At 36.6% G+C, this 21,176-nt stretch overlaps 1 protein-coding gene across 3 annotated transcripts in view; it reads right to left on the reverse strand.

Annotated features, from left to right (window-relative positions):
• WDR19 (WD repeat domain 19) overlaps positions 1-21,176 on the reverse strand; it is a 111,704-nt gene that overhangs the window by 83,691 nt on the left and 6,837 nt on the right. For all 3 annotated transcript variants that reach the window (XM_041751393.1, XM_041751391.1, XM_041751392.1), the window contains exons 5-9: positions 15,235-15,350; positions 11,345-11,460; positions 6,566-6,646; positions 5,304-5,416; positions 4,862-5,035 (exon numbers count right to left, since the gene is read on the reverse strand). In XM_041751393.1, the coding sequence (XP_041607327.1) occupies positions 4,862-5,035; positions 5,304-5,416; positions 6,566-6,646; positions 11,345-11,460; positions 15,235-15,350 (600 nt within the window). The remainder of the gene's footprint in view (positions 1-4,861; positions 5,036-5,303; positions 5,417-6,565; positions 6,647-11,344; positions 11,461-15,234; positions 15,351-21,176) is intronic.

The following is a 21,176-nucleotide window of genomic DNA, read 5'->3' on the forward strand; positions in this document are numbered from 1 at the left end:
AATCCCACTTGGTCATGAGGTATAATTCTTTTCGCATATGCTGAATTCAGTGCATGAAATTCTGTTGAGGATTTTGTGTCCAAATTCATGAGAGAGATTGATCTTTCTTTTTTTTATACTTTGATTTTGGTGTAAGGGTAATACTAGTCCTTATAAAATAAATTGAGAAATGTTTCTTCCAGTTTTATTTTTTGAAGAGGTTTTATAAAATTGCTGTAAATTCTTTTTTTAAATGTTTGGTAGAATTCTCCAGTGAAACCATCTGAGCCTGGAAATTTTTCAGGAGCTTTAAAATTATTCAATTTCTTTAAGAGTTACGGGGCTAGTTAGGATAGATTATCTGTTTCATCTGGGTTGAGTTTTGGTAGTCAGTGATTTTTGAAGAATTTTTCCAATCATCTAAGTTGTCAAATTTCTAAGTTGTTTGTAGTATTCCTTTGTAATTCTAAACCTGTAGTATTCCTTTATTATCCTTTTAGTTGCTTCCATATCTGTAGTGATATTCCTGCTTCATTCCTGATATTGGGTATTTGTGTCTTTCTTGTCATTCTTACTAGAGGTTTATCAATTTTTTTTTCAAAAAAATCCAGCTGTTAGATTTTTTTCCTATTCTATTTTCAATGTCATCAGTTTCTGCTCTTTATTATTTTATTCCTTCTGCCTTACCCTTAGTTTGCTCTTTTTTTTCGAGTTTCTTGAGGTAGAAAGTTAGATTATCAATTTGAGATTTTTTTTCTTTTGTATGTAAGCACTTAATACTATAAGTTTTCTTCTCAGTACTGTTTTAGCTGTATCTCATATTTTGATATATTGCATTTTCATTTTTATTCAGTTGTATGTATTTTTAAATTTGCTTTGAGATATACTCAGGAATTATTTGGAAGTGGGTTAATTTCCAAGTGTTCATTGAATTTCCTGTTGTTTTCCTGTTATTCATTTCATGTGTGATTACATTACGGTCAAGGAACACATTTTGCATGACTTCAACTTAAATCTGTGGAGGTTTCATGGCCCAGAATATGGAATCTGGGTGCATGTTCCATGGATCCATAGAAAAGACATGTATTCTCTTGTTGGGTGGAATGTTCTATAGATGTCTATTAGGTCTAGTCGGTTTATAGTGCTGGCCAAGTCTGTTCAGAGTTTACCTAAGCTACTCCATGGTATTACTACCTTAGCATCCATTCTGTTTGGCCAAGTGGCCTGCAATGACCTTAATCCTACTAGTCCCTCCTGCAAATGCACACCCACAGAGTCACAAACAAGTGTTAATTTCCTAATGTGACTTCCCTAAAAGCCCTTTTGATCAACAGTCTTCCCTGCCTCCCAACACCATATGCCTTATGTGCCCCTTGGATAAGATCACTGGAGCCTTCCAAATACTTACTCTTTTGGTTAGAATTGACCAATCTAGCCTTAGCCTGGAAACCCTAAAGCAGTCTATTCACGAAGCCTGGTTTTCTTCTATGAACTCTCTTAAAAGCACATGCCCTTGGTTCTGTCTCTTTCTGTCTGCACTGTGCCTTGATCTCTCTGTGACGCCCTTCAAGACAAGCCAGTTACTTCGTCTGGAAGTAACTTTTCTATTTCAATTTGTCTTGTGTGTGTTGAACTACAGCTCATGATCTGGCAGCCTGTGTTCCACTTAGTAAGTCTCAATTTGACACTTTTATTTCCTTTTTGATCTCCTATCTAGTTGTCCCATATATTATTGAAAGCAGGGTTCTGAAGACTTCAACTATTATTGTTGTCTATTTATTTCTCCCTTTAATTCTGCCAGTTGTTACTTCATCTATTGTGGGGCTCTGTTGTTAGGTGCATACTCATTTAGCTATCTAGTAATAGTATGCAGTATGCTATCTAGTCAGTATGCAATATGCCTCTTCATCCCTGGTAATTTTCTTTGTTCTTAGTCTGATATGAACATAGCCACCCAGCTCTCTTCGGGTTAGTGTTTGGATGATCTTTTCCATCCTTTTACTTTTTAATTTAGTTATTTCATTATATCATTACATTGAAGTGAGTTTCAGCAAATAATAGGGTCATTTAAAAATTCTATTCTAAAAAAAAATTCTATTTTAATAGTCTAATAGCATTGTCATTTACACATTTAACATAGTTAATTGATCTGTATGGTTTTGTTTCTCCCTTTTGTTTCCATTTCTCCTTTCTTGCCACCTTTTAGATTTGAACATTTTCCAGTATTCCCTTTTAATTTACCTATTGGGGTTTTGTGTATAAATCTGTATATTTCTTAGTGATTGCTGTAGATTATAACATACATATTTAATTTCTCATAGGCTCTTTAGAATCAGTATTTTACCACTTCAAATATTATAGAAATCACATATAATAACTTTAGCCTCTCCTCTTTTTTTAAACATTTTATTTATTTTTTAAAGATTTTATTTATTTATTTATTTGAGAGAGAGAAAGAGTGCATGCAGGAGTGAGCAGAAGGGGCAGAGGGAAATGGAGAAGCAGACTTCCCACTGAACAGGGGCCCTGACATGGGGCTCAATCCCAAGACCCTGAGGTCATGACCTGAGCTGAAGGCAGACATTTTACCAACTGAGCCACCCAGGAGCCCCTACCCTCTCCCCTTTCTGTTGTGGTTGTCTTATGTAATGTATCTTAAACACTGAAAACACTATCAAACAATATCATAATTTTTACTTTAAACAGCAACATATATGTTTAAAAAAATCTCAAAAGAAAAAAAATGAGCTGTTATATTTACCATTTCTGTTGCTCTTCCTTAATTCCTGATGTCCCAAATTTCCTTCTGTCATCTGTTCTCTTCCATTTGAAGAACTTCTTTCAGCAATTTTATAACAGGTCTGCTAGCAGTAAATTCTCTTCATTTTTCTTCATCTGAGAAGAAACCACTGATGGGTGTTTCACTGTGTAATGAATTTCAGCTGACAGTTCTTTTCTTTCAGCACTTAAGTCACGATGCTTCCTTGGAACTGGCCTCAATGGCTTATGGTGAGAAATCCACTGTCATTTAAAATGTTGCTCTTTAGCTGCTTTCAAGTTTTTTCTTCTGTCTTTAGTTTTAGCAGTTTGATACTGATGTGTCTGAGCTAGGTTTTTTTTGGACTTATCCTTTTAGGGACTTGCTGAGCTTCTACAATATATAGGTTTATGTCTTTTGGAAGATGTGAGCAGTTTCTAGCCATTATTTCTGAAACCCTTGTGACGTAAACGTTAGACTTTTTTGGTATTGTTTCACAGGCCGCTGAGACTGACTGTTTATTTTCTTCCAATCTTTTCTTTCTCTGTGTTCACTGGGATATTTCTATTGGTCTATTTTTAAGTTTACTGACTCTTTGTGATTTCCATTTTGCTATTAAGTATACTGTATTAATTATACTTTTCAGGTCTAAAAACTTCCATTTAGTTATTCTTTAGAGATTCTAATTCTTTTTTGAGACCACATTTTCATCTGTTTTGAAAATGCTGGCCCTTATCTCTTGGAGCATTTTTATAATAGCTGCTACCTGCATCATCTTGGCATTGGCATCTTTCAATTGCCTTTTCCCAAGTAGGTTGAAATTTTCCTGATTCTTCATATATCAGATAACTTTGGGTTATATTTTGGACATTCTGAACATTATGTTTGAGACTCTTGTATCTTGTTTTAAATCCCATGGAGAAGGTTAGCTTTTTGGTTTTTTTTTTAAGCAGGCAATCAACTCTGTTGGGTTGAGTATCAACCAGCCTTCTGCGGGTTTTGGTTTCAATGTCAGTTCCAATTTGAAAGGCTTTGCAGTTGTATTCAGATATGTCCCTATTCAGCCCAGTTTGTGATCTATAGGACTTGTATTATGATCTATCCCTCAGTTCAGTTCTCAGAGTCTTTGGTTTATTTAGGATGAGATATGCATATATCGTTAAGAAGTGAAACTGGGAGTTCATAAATATCTTCAGAGGGCTGCTTTCCAGAACTTCTTCCTCTTCAGGATCTTCCTAGTATGTTCTGATTTCCTGGGGCTCCCATTTTTTATCTTCCTGCAGGAAAGCTGGGGCTCTAGTTACCTATAGTGCCTTGTCCTTCCCACAACTGCACCCATGCCTGTGGCGACGCAGTATGAGGGCAGAGAGAAAAATAAGCAACAGAGTTTGCCCCCATTCCTGGGGCCATAGATCCTTTAATTAGAGGAAGGTTTACCCTGTGTCAGAGTAGGTGTCTGTAGGTCCTTCCTGCCATTGCTGTTGCTGCCATTGCCATGATGAGGTTGCTTGGTGGCTGGGGCATGAAAGAACAAAAAAAGAAAAAGAAAGGAAACTGGGAGATTTCCCCAACTAAGTGTTAGGAGTTCTCTTTCCTGCAACTTGAGCCAGAACTACAGGGTTTCTCTCAGAGCTCTCTCATTTATGCTTTGGTGTTCACTTCCAGATTTTGGCTGTCTTGAATCTTGAGAGAGTAGAAGACAAGTAGGAGACTCCTTGCTGGTTCAGTGATACTTCAAATTCTGCTCTTCTTCTTCTTTATTCTGCCTACTATTCACTTTTCAGAGTCCTTAAATAACCGCTCCATACATTCTGCCCAGGTTTTATCATTGTATTCAGTGAGAGAGACAGGGTGAAGTGTGCTGACACCGTATTATTCGGAAGTACCTATTTTAAGATTGATTTTCAAGCATTCTCCATTTTAGGTTTTGTAGTTAGTATACATTTAGCATTTTAGGTTTTGTCCTATGTGTTACAGCAGGAGTCTTAGGAATTTTCAATTGCAAAAATGTTTTAAAAGTGCAGGAGAGTATCGCTCACAGATTCATACTAGCTATCAAAGTCTTGTTGAGCCTCTTAAATATTCCTTACATAACATTTTCTGAGATTTTTTAATATAACTTACCAATTATCACCACATGTAGCAGCTTTACTAAGGGTCTGTGATACTGCAATACTGGTTAGACGATCTTTGTGGTCACGAGCCTGAAATACCTCTTGGCCAATCTCTCGAATATAAGTGGAGAGGACCACAAAAATTCCACGTGAAAAACCAATCATGATGTAGCCATCACCATACCTATAGTAGCAAAGGCAATAATATGGTAAATGGATGGTTAACTATCATTGGCAATACAATAAGTTAGCAAGTACATTAAAACTAAGGAACTATAGAATACAATTTGTTGAGGGCCAGATAATATGTTAGGTAGTTTCACATATTAAATCATAGTCTATGATCCAGAAAATGTTACACAGAGAAGTGAAAATGCTATGGGCAAAAATTAGATATAATTAGTAAGGAAAAACACATGGATATGTTTTGGTAATGAGCTTCTTGTACATACCAGCTATAGGAGACAATGTTCCCATAATGCTGCTGAAATTCCAGATCAATTGGGTTATCTGGTTCATTCAGATTATAAAGAAACAAAGTTTTCTTGCCAACCACTACACTGATCTGCCAGAAAAGATTAAGAGATTGTGAAATGAATTATTCAGTACTTCATGAAGACCAATAAGCAAATTCAAATAGCTGAACCTCATTTATGGAAACAGTAAGCCAAGCTTACATTAAACATTATAATTAATAAGATAACATGTGACATTAAAAAATATATTGTACTAATATACAGTCTGAGAAGGGTCCTTGGCTTTACATGTATCCAACACAGCCTTTGAGAAGACACTAAAATAGCTAGATGGATTAACTTTTTAAACTCCTTTATACCTCTCATTAGAGTACTGTGCAGTAGTGGGCTGGAAGTCTGACATAATTCCACTGAAACTGAATTTATATTCAGAGTACAGAGGGTCTTCCCTCTTAAGAAGTCATTCTGATTTTGAACCATTGGGGATTACAGTCCATACTGTGTGGATAATTGAGCTTGGCTTTTTGGATCATTATTTCCATCATCTGCAGATCATTGGTCAACGTGGCTAGATAGTGTCCCTCTATTACTCATGGAAGCCAATACTTAACTGTAGTTCTCAGTGGAAGGTATAACCATGTGAGGGAGAGAAAAGAGTATATTACTTATTTGAGCTCATTAAGAAGGATGGATTTATATAAGGGAAACACTTTGATATATTTCCTTGACTTTCAATTAAGTCACTATATCAAGTTAATAACAGCTTTTTAAGAAATAGAAACATTATTTCATTTCATATTTTGTATTAATTATAAAAATCATCTGGATTTTAGAACAATAAAATGTGGTAAGTAAAATGCATCTAAGGTATTAAGAAAATAAAAGCTACAATTTCTAGAGCTCTGGTCACCACCTCCAATTGAGTGAAAATAAAAAATCATATACAAATCAAAATTTCTGTTTATAAAGGGACCCTCACTGTTTTTAGTACCACAAGAATGAGAAGAACAATACCAAATGTAATAGGAAGGTTTCCTCATTTGCTGTGATACCAGGTAGCTAGCTGCTGCCAGAGCAGCAAAAGTAACATATGCCTGAGACACTGGAGTCTAATACTAATTTAATAAATGACAGATAATAATTTATCACTACACATTCTGAACCATCCTAGAAAAGGAGAAAGTATAATCTACAAAATTATCAAAATAACGGATATGGATTTGACTTAGAATTCTTACTGTGCTTTCAGTAGCAGACATTCGATCATCAGTCTTCATCATGGAAAACTGCATGTTACTAGGCTCTGATCTCACTGGTGTCTGTAGGGATAGAAATATTATCATTATGAACAAGCACAACACTTAAATTCATTCTTAATATTAATAAAACCAGTAACTTGCTTTCACTTCTGTTATACCTAAAAATCCCACTGTTACAAACACCTAGAAATTCTGGATGAAACAGAACACATGTCTTATTAAATAGATAAGATTGAAAAAAGGTAAGGAAAATTTCCAGGGACAATAAACAAAGATTAAACCATAACCAAAGTATGTGTAGAAACTGATGCTCTAGTAATCCAGAGCAGTTGGTAAGAGACAATAAAGAAGCCCATTTGAGTCTGGCTGAGCTTTGGGTCAGAAAAAAAAAAGGTGAAAAAGTTCTTTTCAAATAAAAGACTCTCCATCCTCTCTTGCTTATGCTCTGAAGTCCAAATTTATACTTTGAGTGGTCTAGAAACTCCTTGGAGTGTTTATCAAAAACAGATCCAAAGCCTTTTCCAAAGCTCAAAAAAATTTCCACATACAAGCCCTGCTGGAAGATGAGCTCACAATTCAAAATGAGAAATGTCACAAGAAATAATGCATCAAGAACAAAAGTTAGTGGATCTAAAAATAACAGAATTATCACAGAGATCATAATAAAACTTTAAAAATGACTGAAAATACAAAAGGACTCATAAGTATGACAATAGACTTAAAAAAAAAGTCCAGGCAGATTTTTTAGGGAACTACAAAATATAATAAAGATTTTTCTTTATTAATTTAAAGACAGATGACGCTTGAACAATGTGTGGGTTAGGGGACCTAAGCCACTGCACAGTTGAAAATTCAAATATAACGTTGACTCCCTCCATATTTAACTACTAATAGCCTACTGTTGACTGGAAGCCTTACTAATAACAAACACTCAACTCATACAAGTTTTTTATGTTATGTATATCAAATACTGTATTCTTACAGTAATCTAGAGAAAATATTATTAAGCAAACCTTAAGAGAAAATATATTTATGGTGCTGTATTTACCAAAATATATCTGCATGTGAGTAAATCTACACAGTTGAAACCAATGTTGTTGAGGGATAAACTGTATACTTGACATACGATATCCTATTAGCTCTAGGGGTACATCATACTGATTCAGTATTTATATACATCACAAAATGATCCCCATGGTAAGTCTAGTTACTATCTCACTATACAAAATTATTATAATGTTACTGACTATATTCCTTATCCTGTATATTATACCCTCTATACTTATTTATTTCATAATTGGACTTTTTAACCCTGTTTGCCTATTTTGCCCTATAATACTTCCTAAAAATAAAAAGTAGAATCATTAAAATAAAAAAAAACTCAAAAAGATAGAAGACCAGACAAATTTGAAGAAAGAGTAAGTACATTGATTAGGTAAATTATCCACAAGGTTGTACAGTGTGCCAAAAAGATATTATGAAAGAGAGGAAAGAGAGACAAAGAGGGGTGCTTGGGTGGCTCAGTTGGTAAAACATCTGATCTTGGTTTTGGCTCAAGTCATGATCTCAGAGTCATAATCTCAGGGTCATGAGATTGAGCCCCATGTTGGGCTCCCCACTCAGCACAGTCTGCTTGTCCCTCTCTCTCTCTGATCCTCCCCCTGCTCTCTCTCAAATAAATAAATAAAATCTTAGAGAGAGAGAGAAGGTCCAATGTATGTCTAACAGATGTTCTCCAGAAGGACAGAATAGAAAGGGCAAGAGACTAATACTGAAAGAGAGGACAGAATTTTCCAGAATCGATAAAAGAAAGCAATCTTCAGATTTAAGAAATAAGACAATTCCTTAGTAAAACCAAAATAAATTCACACAAGTAACAATGGAGTGATCTGTAGAATAGTAAAGTCAAAGCAGTTCAGAGACAACACCAAATAAAGCAATACTTTTAACGTATGCTTTGCTTACCACATGACAACTTAAATAGTATGTCTAATTCTAGAAGCATACTTCTTAGAGATCAAAAAAGGTAAATAGCTATCTTGTATGTAAATAATATCTGAATGTAGTGATTTCCTGGGATGTTATATAGCAAAATATTGTAAGGCCATGTCTTGAGGAGGAAAAAAAATGCCAACACCTACTGATGATGTCTGATATGGATATATAAGAATGAATGGGGAGCTAAAGCATTTGGACTTGTATATCTTTTTTTTTTTTTTGGACTTGTATATCTATCATTCTATTTCAAAATGGCACCAAAATAGAATGATCAAAATTTTAGGTTTCTAGAAAATTTTAGGTTTCTACATTAATCAATCTTAGAAACCAGTTTAATTGTGCTATGGTTCTACTCAACACAGTTGAGTTACTTCTGCCTCACTTTTGGAGCTTTCCAAGTACAGGAAACAACCAACCAGCCTTATTTTCTATAAATGCTGAAAGCCCCTATCTTCAGTCAAGCCAATCTTGAACAAGCCATGAACAAGGTAGAAGTTTCTCCTCATATCTCTGTCCATGCTCTTTTGCTTGGGTTAAATGACAGACTGTAAAATGTCTTATGGTTTCCACTAAAACAAGTTCCAGCACAGCACATGATTACCTACAGAGACTAAATTTGCAGCTTCACTGGCAGCAGTGGGGTGTGACTATATGAGTAGGTTCTAGTGATATGAATGGAAATAATAAAATGCATCTTCCAGACTAGGTCCTTTAAATATTTCTTGCACTTCACTTCTCTTTCTCCCTTCCCTGGAGTGGAAATGCAGATGTGGTGTGGGTAATTATGCAGATGAAGACAAAACATCATTGCAAATGGCAGAGCAATAAGAAGATGGTGGAAAACCTGGGACTATGTATAGCGCCCTGTGAAAGCAAAGATGCACAAATGATTTGCCTATCTGTCTCTGTTACCTAAGAAAGAGAAAGAGGGAAAAAACACCCAAACTACCGTATCTTAGATCCCCTGTAAGTCTGGACCTGTTACAATTTATCCTATACCTTGACTAATTCAGATCATCTGTCTTTTAAAGATTCACAATCCAACTTTCATTGATCTCCTCCATCTCAAATATTATAGAACTTGTAAACTATACCACAAAATATGGCAATCATATAAGACTGTGTGTGTTTTAGCATGATTTGTTTGTATCTTCTTAGAGTAAGGGCCTATGGTCAGCAGCTTTTAAGATGATCCGCAGTGATCCTGGTTTCTTTCTATAATCCCCATCTCTACACCTCTCTGAGTGTGGGCTGGACCTAGGGACTCACTTCTACATAACAAAATATAGCAAAAATAATTTTGAGATCAAGTTATTTGTTAAGAGATTGTGGCTTAAGTTTTAAATAGCTGCTCTCATTCTCTTACCACCTGCTATATTGTGAGACACTCTATGGAGATATCCATGTGGCATGGAAATTAGGCAGGCTTCTAATCAATGGCCAGAGAGGAACTGAGACCTTAAACCATAACAACCTGTAAGGAATTGAACTCTTGGGGATCCCTGGGTGGCTCAGCGGTTTGGTGCCTGCCTTTGGCCCAGGGCATGATCCTGGAGTCCTGGGATCGAGTCCCATGTTGGGCTCCCTGCGTGAAGCCTGCTTCTCCCTCTGCCTGTGTCTCTGCTTCTCTCTCCTTCTCTGTGTCTCTCATGAATAAATAAATAAAAACTTAAAAAAAAAAAAAAGGAATTGAACTCTTGTCAATGACCATGTGACTAAGCTTGGAAACAGATTTTTTTCCCAGTCAAGCCTTCAGATGAGACTCCAACCTTGACCAATAAAATGCAGCCTTGAGATCTTAATGCAGCTAGGAATGCACCTGCATTCCTCATCCACAAAAACTATAAAACAATAAATGTATATTGTTTTGAAACTGCTACATTTGGGGGTAATTTGTTACGAACCAATAGAGAACTAATATAAGACCATATTTCATATTTCTTCTAAAATGCATAGCACAGTGCCATATACCTAGAGGGTATTCAAAGAACTTGCTAGTTAAAAAACTTGCCTCAGAAATACTAAATCATAAGCCAGGTAGTCCAAAGTAAAATTTACCCACTGGTGAGATTATGTAGTAACTATAAATAATACAAATTTCCTTAAGGAGGAGCCACTGAAGATCTAATCAATTGGGAAATTTGAACAGTAGTAAACTTCATCCTAAAATTAAATTATGGTTAGTTTGGAAGCAATTTAACATATCAGTTAAATGTATGGGCTTTAGAATCAGGCAGATCATGGGAAATATGAGTGGCTCAGCAGTTGAGCGTCTGCTTTCAGCTCAGGGCATGATCCTGGTCTGGGATCAAGTCCCACATCGGGCTCCCTGCACGGAGCCTGCTTCTTCCTCTGCCTATGTCTCTGCCTCTCTGTGTCTCTCATGAATAAATATACAAAATCTTAAAAAAAAAAAAAAGAATCAGGCAGACCAGACTCTGAGTCCAGTTATTAACATTTATATTATATATATAAAATAAAAGCTATCTCACAAACATACAGCCTATAACCATAGAGCCGGTAGTCCATGTTAATTCTAGGTAACAGAAAATGTACAAAGGAAGATATTTGGGTAAAGGACTCCAATGAAAGAAAAGTGTTCTAATATATAAAAAAGAACAGCTTTTGTTGTTTAGAATATGAAGTTATTGCATATGTATCTCACATAGGGATTTTAAAATTTCATAGATTGGTTTGTTAGACAAACTTTATTTCAGGAAAAATTTTGAATATATCATACCAAAGATGTTATTGTATTACCTGTCTTATCGTGTCACCTTCCTGATTGCTAATTGTAATCATTTTATCTTCACCACCTAAAGCAAGCAGATTTTCTGCATTCCAACATCCACATGTGATTCTCTTAGTATGTTTTCCTGAAAAAGAGATTATTTGTGTATAGACACATAGGTTTCTCAAAATAAATAAATAAATAAAAGATCTGTGATATCAATCTGAAAGCCTAAGTAATATGTCATGGATATTAAACAGACAAGGAATATTAAATCTCATCAAAGCAGTCAATGTCTAAGCAACCTTATATAAAAGTCTATTACCAAATTCTAAATCAATATAACTCTATATAAGAGCAATACTGCTTTTCAATATTATGTGGATATGAGCATAGGCCCTAACACGAAAAGATACTCCTCCACTGCTTGACAAGTTTATTTACCATACAACCAAACCTATAACAATAATGTCTCAAGAGAAGTAAATCCCAAGGCACTTGAGTTACCTTTACTATACTCAGCTTCACAGTATGGTAGACCCTTGGTATAAACAGATTCAACATTCAAAGTTTTGGATATTCATGTAAAACTAGAGCACATATGACTTCTGATAATGCTGAGCTCCAAATCTGAATGTACCCTAGTGAGACTTGTGTTGGGAACCGAGTCACTTAACCAGTCAATGATATCAGATGGAACCAATTAGTATCAGGAAACTTTTTCATTGAGGAACCTAGCCAGTGCAAAAACTGAATTTTTTTGGGTGGGGGAAATCATATACTTGACACTGTGTACATTTGTTGAAGGTCCTAGGATAGATAAATCTTTGAGTCTCAAGATTAATTCTACAATGAGATGTAGAATGGTTAAGTATACATATTCTGGAGCCGGACTGCCTGGATTTGAATCTTGGCTCCACCACTTACTGTAAAACACTGGATAAGCTACCTAACATTTCTATTTTTAGTCATATATCCATAAATTGGGGATAATACTTAGGGCCTGTCTCATAGAGTTGAAGATCAAATGAGTTCAAGCACTTAGAAGAGTGCCAGGCATATATAAAGTGCTATAAGAGCAAAGACCATACTCATTTTATTCTTCCTACCCCTGACAGAACTTAATACAGTACCTATGCAGGAAGGAGGTTCTAAATAAGTAGTTATTAAGTGAGTAGTCTGGGGCAGGAGAGTGTCTGGTGTGTTAGAGGCTCAGCAAAAAGAATAGTGTAACTGGAGCAGAGGAAGTAAAAAGAGAGGAATATGAGATGAAATCAGGGAGTTTGCAAGGGCCAAATCATGCAGGTGTTGGATGGCCATTGTAAAAACTCTGGCTTTGACTCTGAGTGAGATGGAGAGCCATTGGAAACTTCTGAGCAGAAAGCTCACTGGTACCTAAGCTGAGAATATTGTATAATGTGGAAAGAGCTGAAGCAGGGAAACCAGTTCAGAGATTGCAGAAATTCACGTGGAAGATGTCTGAGGCTCACACATAGTGGTAACATGAGAGGTGTTGAGAACAGGCTGGATTCCGGAAATATTTGAAGAAAGAGCCTACAAGATTTTCTGGCAAATTAGATGCAGAAGGTATGACAAAGAGGAGAGTCAAGGATGATGTTAAGGTTTTAGCCTAAAGATCTAAAAGGATGGGATGTCATCAATGGTGAGGGGGAACAGCTGTGGGTCAAAAGGGTTTTAGAGATATTAAATTTAAAGTGTTTACTAGACATCTCATCAGAGATGTTGAATAAGCAGTTGGATACATGAGCCTAGGGATAGGAAGAGACAAATATAAGACTGGTCAGGATATAAATGGCATTTCAAATCAGGAGACGAGGGCACAAAAGAGAAGGGATCATTCAGAGAAGACACTGAGATACAGGAGAGTTTAATGATCATAGATTAAGGGACTTGTGTGGTACATTGCAATTGGGCCCAAAGAGATGGGCATTAGGAAAGAAAAAGAATGCATGAAGAGAGGTGGGAAATGTCAAAGACAGACTTCTTTCTATACCCCAGAAAGGGAGAAAAAAAGCTCTTCTTTCTTCTTCCTGTATAGATGATGGCCTTTTGGCTTCCAGAGCTCAGAACTCAGGTTAAATTTAACATCAAGAACAGTTACCCTGTTTTGTATGCCTCCTTACAGTGTTCTGGGCACTTCACATGTACTGACTTATTGACATAATATTAATTCACAATTAATATATTCTGGTAACTGAAGTTTGAATCATGTTACTGGGAGGCTGGCAATATTTAATTAAACCACAGTAAATGAATTTCATGTATACAAGAACCATGCAACATGAGAACTGCCTGTATCTGGTCTAGCTGAAGGGAATAAATGAGTACAAGATGTAACAAGATTAACAGATTTTAGTTATTGTGAAATGCTGGCAGACTATGCTGCCATGTAGTGGCTATCTAGAGTGGAAAAGCTTGGATCTAGGAAAGTGAGTTATTTAAAAGCGAAAAAAAGTAGAGCCACAAATCATAACCAACTCCAAGAGAGGCAGTATGTATTTAGCCAAAGAACCTAAGATACATAATCAGCCTGAATCTCCTCAGGCCCATTTTACACAATAAATGACCGAGAACAGACTCAATATTTATATTAAATACAAAGATCACATATAAAATCACATATATGTAATAAATACCTGACATGAAATAATCATGCTTTGACAACTTATTTTCTCATATGTCAAGTGTCAAAATTTCTGGGGCCTGTAAGTTAGCTGGTAGGGTATTCTTACAGATGAAGTGGGATACAAAAAATTGCCTAACTGAAGTCAAATGGTCAATTTACATTGATTTTCGTAACTCAAAATATCTTTAGTTTTATAGGATCAATGGCATTACCTTTCAGCTGGAGCACCAAAACCACTGATATTAAAGATAGACATAAATGTGTGAAAAATGGAAATAATTAAGTGTCCTTAGTTGATAGACACTTTCTCAAGTATTCTGTGGGCACTCTTCTCTGCAGAGTTTAATTCCTTCCTTAGCAATAAATGATAATTTTTCTGGCCACCTGGGTATAATTAAGCCTACTAGTTTTACCATTCACCAGCATGATGTTCTAATCATTGAGAAGAATTCATCTGCTTCTTCTTGGGTATTCATTCAGAGGACAGATGCTAAGTGACCAGAGATTGGGGGAATCAAAGAACCTGAACCAAGGTCAAACAAGGAACAACACCTTCTCTAGTCATATACTCTGAGGCAAATGTAACTCACAGTGCACACCTAGACTAAATTGGTGTTTGGAGAGAGTAAGAGGTCAGAATTAAGAATCTAATATATTTGGACCAGTCACCAAATGTTTCAGTCCATCTACTAAGGTATTGATAAACACCAAGCTATTCCATGTCCACAGGTACAATCTAGGTGAGAAAGGGACAAAGGGAAGCCATGCTATTAATGTCCTGGTGTCCAAAGGCACAAGCTGCCATTAGAGCAGCCATTCTAGGTAGCCTGGATAATTCTTAGTAGACAGTGAAGAGGGATCTTGTAGGTTAGCTAGATATATGGCTTGACCAGGGGAGCTTTATTACAACATAATTTCCCTTGCAGTGTCAGAAATATCTGGGATGCCAGGGTGGCTCAGCGGTTTAGCACCTGCCTTCATGCTCAGGGCATGATCCCGGGGTTCTGGGATCGAGTCCCACAACAGGCTCCATGCATGGAGCCTGCTTCTCCCTCTCCCTGTGTCTCTGCCTCTCTGTCTGTCTGTCTCTCTCATGAATAAATAAATAAAGTCTTAAAAAAAAAAAAAAAAAGGAAGTGCGAAGGGGCTTCCGACTTCCAGGACACAAATGCAAATATCGCCTTCCTTAAAAAAAAAAAATCTGAGGCAGTAAAACATGACATCTATCTAAAGCATCTTAAGTATTTAGCAGTGTTTCCAGGTATAACCTACCCAGCACAGGAATCTTTCGAGATGTCTGACGATTATAAATAAGCAAATTTCCTTTAACAGTTCCAACAGCCAGGACACTTCCAATTTTTGACCAAAGAAGAAAAGACATTTGATCCCTGTAACATTAAGATATAAATCACTAAAAGATTCACAATCATAATATCCAAAGAGTTCTTTAAAAAAGCATTTCATGAATAATTTTAGTATCTACTTAGAAGCTAGAGAACAAAATAACAACTTAATGCTTTAGGACAAAGACTAAGTAAGTGCTAAAGACATTCTGGAGATGCTTTAAGATGATCTTACGGTCAGTTAGACCTAAGATACATATATAATGAATACAAGCTCCGCTTCAGTCATGATGGAACCTCAGATTTCATAAAATGACTCATGATGAGATAGTTTAGTCTAATGACAGTTGTAAATGTGGAAAAATGCTAATGGATGATTAACATCACATGCTTTATTTTTTTATTTTTTTATTTTTTAACATCACATGCTTTAAAAAAAAAAAAGTGGAGTCTGGGTGCCTGGGTGGCTTAAATGGCTAAGCATCTGACTCTTGATTTTGGCTCAGGTCATGATCTCAGGGTTGTGAGATTGAGCCCTGCATCAGGCTCCACAATGGGTATGGAACCTCTTAAGATTCTCTCTCTTCCTCAGCCTCCTTCCCTTAAAAATTTTTGAAAAAATTTAAAAGTAGGGTCCTATAACATATTAAATTGGAGAAATCATTGGGAATTCACCACCTTAAGTAGGACATATCTTTTCCAACTCTGTCACTTTTTAAAATTCTTATTTAAATCCCAATTAGTTAACATACAGTATAATATTAGTCTTAGGTGTACAATATAGTGATTCAGCACTTCTGTACAACACTCGGTGCTCATCACAGCAACTGCACTCCATAATCCCCATCACCTATCTCACCTAACCTCCACCGCCACTGCCATCAGCTCCCCTCTGGTAACCATCTGTTTGTTCTCTATAGTTAAGAGTCTGTTTCTTGGTTTGTCTCTCTCTTTTTCTTCCTTTGCTTGTCTTGTTTCTTAAATTCCACGTAAGACTAAAATCATGTCTTTCACTGGCTGACTTATTTCACTTATAAAATTTATAATTTGTCTTTCACTGGCTTATTTCGCTTATGCAATTTATAATTGTTACACCTTCTTGTCTCCTTTATTATGTAGTGTCCTTCTTTGTCTTGTTATAGTCTTCATATTAAAGTCTAAAAGTCTAGTTCGTCCCATATAAATATTGCTACTCTAGCTTCCTTTCAACATCCATTTGCATGTTGTTTCTCTATCCCCCTCATTTTCAATCTGCAGGTGTCTTCAGATCTAAAATCTCCTTTAGGCAGCATATAGGCGGGTCTTGCTTTCTTAATCCATTCTGACGGCCTATTCTTTTGATTGTCTTTTGATTTAGTCCATTTACATTCAAAGTAATTACTGATAGATATGTATATATTGCCATTTTATTACTTGTTTTGTGGTTGTTCCTGGAGATTTTCTCTGACCCTTTCTTGTCTTTCTCTCTTTCATGGTTTTTCTTTAGTGATAAATTTGGATTTCTTTCTCTTTATTTGTTACATGTTTATTAGTGTTGTTTGATATATTGTTCCCATTAAGTCTGTATATAACCTCTTTTGCAAATAGCAGTCTATACTAAGTTGATGGTTGATTAATTTTGAACTCATTCTTTTCTCCTCTCCTTCCCATGTTTTAGGTATATGTTATATTTTTATATCCATTTTTTGTATAAGTTCCTTGACTGAATTTTTTTACAGAAATATTCTGTAAAATTGTGCTTCCTGCCTTTATATTGTCATTTTTGGTTTCTCTTTTGCATTCAGAGTCCCTTTTAATATTTATTGCAGGGCTCTTTTAGTGGTCATGAACTCCTTTAGTTTTGTTTGGGAAATTTTTTTCTCTTTCTATTCTGAATGCTAGCCTTGCTAAATAGAATATTCTTGACTGCAGAGTTTTCCTATTCAGTACTTTGAAGATATCATGCCACTCCCTTCTGGCTTGCCAAATTTCTGTTGAAAAAAATCTCCTGCTAGCCTTATGGGTTCTCCCTTGTAAGTTAGTGACTTCTTCTGTCTGCTGCTTTGAAAATTTTTTCTTTACTACTATATTTTGCAAGCGTAATTACAATATATCTTGGCGTGGGTCTGTTTTGTTGATTTCGTTAGGAGTTCTTTGTGCCTCCTGGATCTGGATGTCTGTTTCCTTCTCCAGGTTAAGAAAGTTTTTAGCTACTATTTCCTCAAATAAATTTTCTGCCCCCTTTTCTTTCTTTTCTTCTTCTGGGATTTCTATAATGGGAATGTTATTACATTTGACTAAGTTCCCTATGTTTATTCTCATGTTGCAGAATTCATCTTTTTTTTTGGTTCAGCTTCATTGCTTTCCATTACTTTGTCTTCTAGGTCATTAATTTGTTCCTCTGGGTCTTCCAGCCTGCTGTTCATTGCATCAAGTGTGTTTCTGACCTCATTTATTGCACTCTTCATCTCTGATTCTTTTTTAACTCTTTTATCTTTGTGGTAGTGTCTCACTGGTGTCTTCTCAAGCACAGTGAGTATCCTTATAATTGTTGCTTAAAATCTCCATCAAGCATGTCACTTATATCTACTTCACTTAGATCTCTGGGTGTGGTCTTATTTTGTTCTTTTATTTGGGATAAATTCCTCTGTCTTCTCATTTTTTTCTAAATCTCTGCTTTCTTTTTTTGTGTTAGAAAATCCAGTTATATCTCCTGCTCCTGAACATAATGACTTTATAAAATAGATGTAGTGCCCAGGGCCTGGAGCTTTAGGGAATGCCCTCAATGTACATTCTGTACCCTCTGCTATTGTGTTTTGGCTACTCTATCCTTCAGGCCAGTCATCTGCAGAGGCTCTTCTTGTCTGCTGTATACAGTGTTGGTCACTGACCTGAATGTGGTCAGTTTTAACTAAATGTGCTTTGGTTTGCTTGTGATATGAGACCTGTCACCACCACCACTAGAACTGAGGCTCTGCAGCACTCTCTGGTTGGGAGACATGGTGTGGGCAGGGGTCTGTGCTGATCTGGGAGAGGAGCCGGGCACACAGGGACTGAGGTAAGCATGACTGAGCAAAGCAGTTCCACTAAAGCCAGGGAGTGCTTAGTATAAGCAAATTAGGCAGCCAGTAGCCACACTGCACTGCTTCTGTAGATGGCTCTGTGTTTATGCTGAAGGGTGGGAGAGGGAAATGGCTCACAGAGAGGTGTCTCTCTGAGTACTATCTTTCAGGAACATGCTCTAAGAAGAGCAAATAATCTCCCCACTTTCTGCCCTGGGCTCTCTTCAGATGTTGTTTTCATGCTGTATGTCCCAGGGTTGTTCCCCTGCCTTCTTCCCAGGAGTAGGGCAGTGCCTTCCAGGATTGATCCTAGCCAAGGCCACGGACATTGAAAACCCCAAGCTTTAAGCACCAATGGTCATGAGAATTCATGAAATTCAGCCCCATTTTCCAAACCAAAGGCTTGCCTGCTGCTCTTCTCCATGACCACGACTCCTTCCCCTCCACAGCAGTCAGGATCCGTTTCTCCACTAGACCATGCCTCCACACTTACCTTCTTCAGTGTGGCTTTTTCTCTCCCTTTAGTTGTAGAGTTTGTTCTGTTAGTCTTCTGGTTGATTACTGGGCTATTTAGGATGATTTGATGGTTATCTAGTTGTATTCATGGGATGAGATGAACCTAGGGTTCTTCTACTCCATTGCCATCTTCTTGTTTTTCCCATCTCTGCCACTATTAAGATTAGCTCACGGGGGAATCCCTGGGTGGCTCAGCGGGGCATCACTGGGTGGCTCAGCGGTTTAGCGCCTGCCTTCAGCCCAGGGCTTAATCCCAGTCCTAGGATCGAGTCCCACATCAGGCTCCCTGCATGGAGCTTGTTTCTTCCTCTGCCTATCTCTCTCTCTCTCTCTGTGTGTGTCTCTCATGAGTAAATAAAATTAAAAAAAAAAAAAAAAGATTAGCTCACTTGGAAAGAGGCAGAAAGCACATTTGCCTACCATCAGTTCTTAAGTACATTCTAAAACCTACTGGTTAAACTTTTATGTAATTCCCTTACTAAATGGAATGAGGACTCCTGAGAGAGTAGCTCATTTTATATATCAAGGAAAGAAATCACAGTGGGTATAGAAAAGTGGTTCTGAAAATGCAATCCCAGGACCAACAGCATCACTTGGGAATTTCAGAAATGCCAGTTCTCTGATCCCACCCCAGGCCTACTGAATGAGAAACTCTGGGGGTGACATTCAGCTATCTGTGTTTTAGCTGATGCAGCTAAAGTTTGAGAACCACTGACAGATCATTCACTGTTTACAAAAAGCAATACTGCTTTCAAGAATGCTCATACCTAAAAGACAAAAATTCATGTAAAGTATACAAAAAGTTCATTGTAACAATAGGTGAATGTAATAAAATATTTAGTTAGAAAAATTATTTCTAATAAGTACTAATATCCCAGGCTCCTGGGTTTCATCTATTAAATATATGTTTTTAGAAGATCGTATGCTTGTTTTTCTGTCTGCTTAAGTAGGTGTGACAGCCATGAGAATATGCCTCTCAGATCTCTAGCTACGGAAAGTGTAACTGATGAAGGCCCCCACTGGAATCTATTACCTTGATGTGCTGGGGCCATATCTTCCCACAGCTTTCCAGACTGTAACTGAGTGGGCAAGGATACTGTTGAGGCCCATTCTTGAGAGACAGAATTCCACTGATGGGTAACGTTGGCTGAAAGTCTCCTCAGAGGCCTACCTGAACTTTCTTAGAATTGGGCTCCAGTATAAGATGTTTCTACCCAACGTTTCTTCCTTCCCTCTCCCAAGGGTCAGATATGCACTGTGGTCTGATGGCTCTTCTAACCTGCTCCTTCTATGTTTCCTTACAGGCATTTCCTGTAATAAATCTCACACACTCAATCCTGTTTGGGAGTCTGTTTTTCAGAAAACACTAATAGAAAGACTTGTGAGCCAGCCAAATAGCACCAGAGAAAGGAGGAACTGCATGAGAAGCCCAAAGTGTGATCAGCAAGAGTGGTTACATTTAATAAGAATAGTGTAACAATAGTCCATTCAATAGTTTATCATTACCAACAGTCACATAACAACCAACTAGAAAAAGGGTTAAACAGTATGTTCCAAGAAGATCAAGTAACCAAATATCCTCAAAAGAAGAGCCAGCTGAACAGACCCCATCTTTCTTTTCTTCAGAGATAAGGCCTCTAGAAGGCTCTACAAATACAATAAGATATTGTGACACACATAAGTTCCCAATAATGCTAGCGGATGAGAATATATAGTGATTACATGTATTTTTGGCCAAGTTAAAGAATATATTATTCTAGGAAAATGCAGGTGGCTACAAAAAAAAAAAAAAAGCAACCTATGTGAAAGGCACAGACTTAAAAAAGTCTTGCTGATATAAAAACTGAAGATCAATTAGAAAAAAGACTGAGTAGGATGACTAGTACTTAGGTCTGAATGGCCTTTGGAAGAAGCAACCATGTCCAATGATCCAACCAGAAATCAACTGGTTCACAAATGAGATGTTGTATTTAGTTCTCTGGAAAGATTGCTGTACCCCAGGGACATAATTGCTATAAGCCTAGGTAAGATCAGGGGATGTACCACTATAATTCTAAGAAGTTATAAAAATACACTTAGTAAAAACTAATAAATTCAATCTGTTGTGTTAACATAATAATTTAAGATAGTTAAGTGACACTGTAGTAAGTTTTGCAATGATTATATTTGAATATGTTTTGTGTAACAAGATATCTGAAGTGCTCAAAAGAATAAATTCCAACTAAATTTGCAAATGGAATTTAAATTTTTTAAGGAAATTTGTTTGCAAAATTAATATACTTAAAAAAACTGATATTAAAAATTATGTTTAAGT

Source organism: Vulpes lagopus, chromosome 4, assembly GCF_018345385.1.
Source record: "Vulpes lagopus strain Blue_001 chromosome 4, ASM1834538v1, whole genome shotgun sequence".
NCBI classification, from domain to species: domain Eukaryota; kingdom Metazoa; phylum Chordata; class Mammalia; order Carnivora; family Canidae; genus Vulpes; species Vulpes lagopus.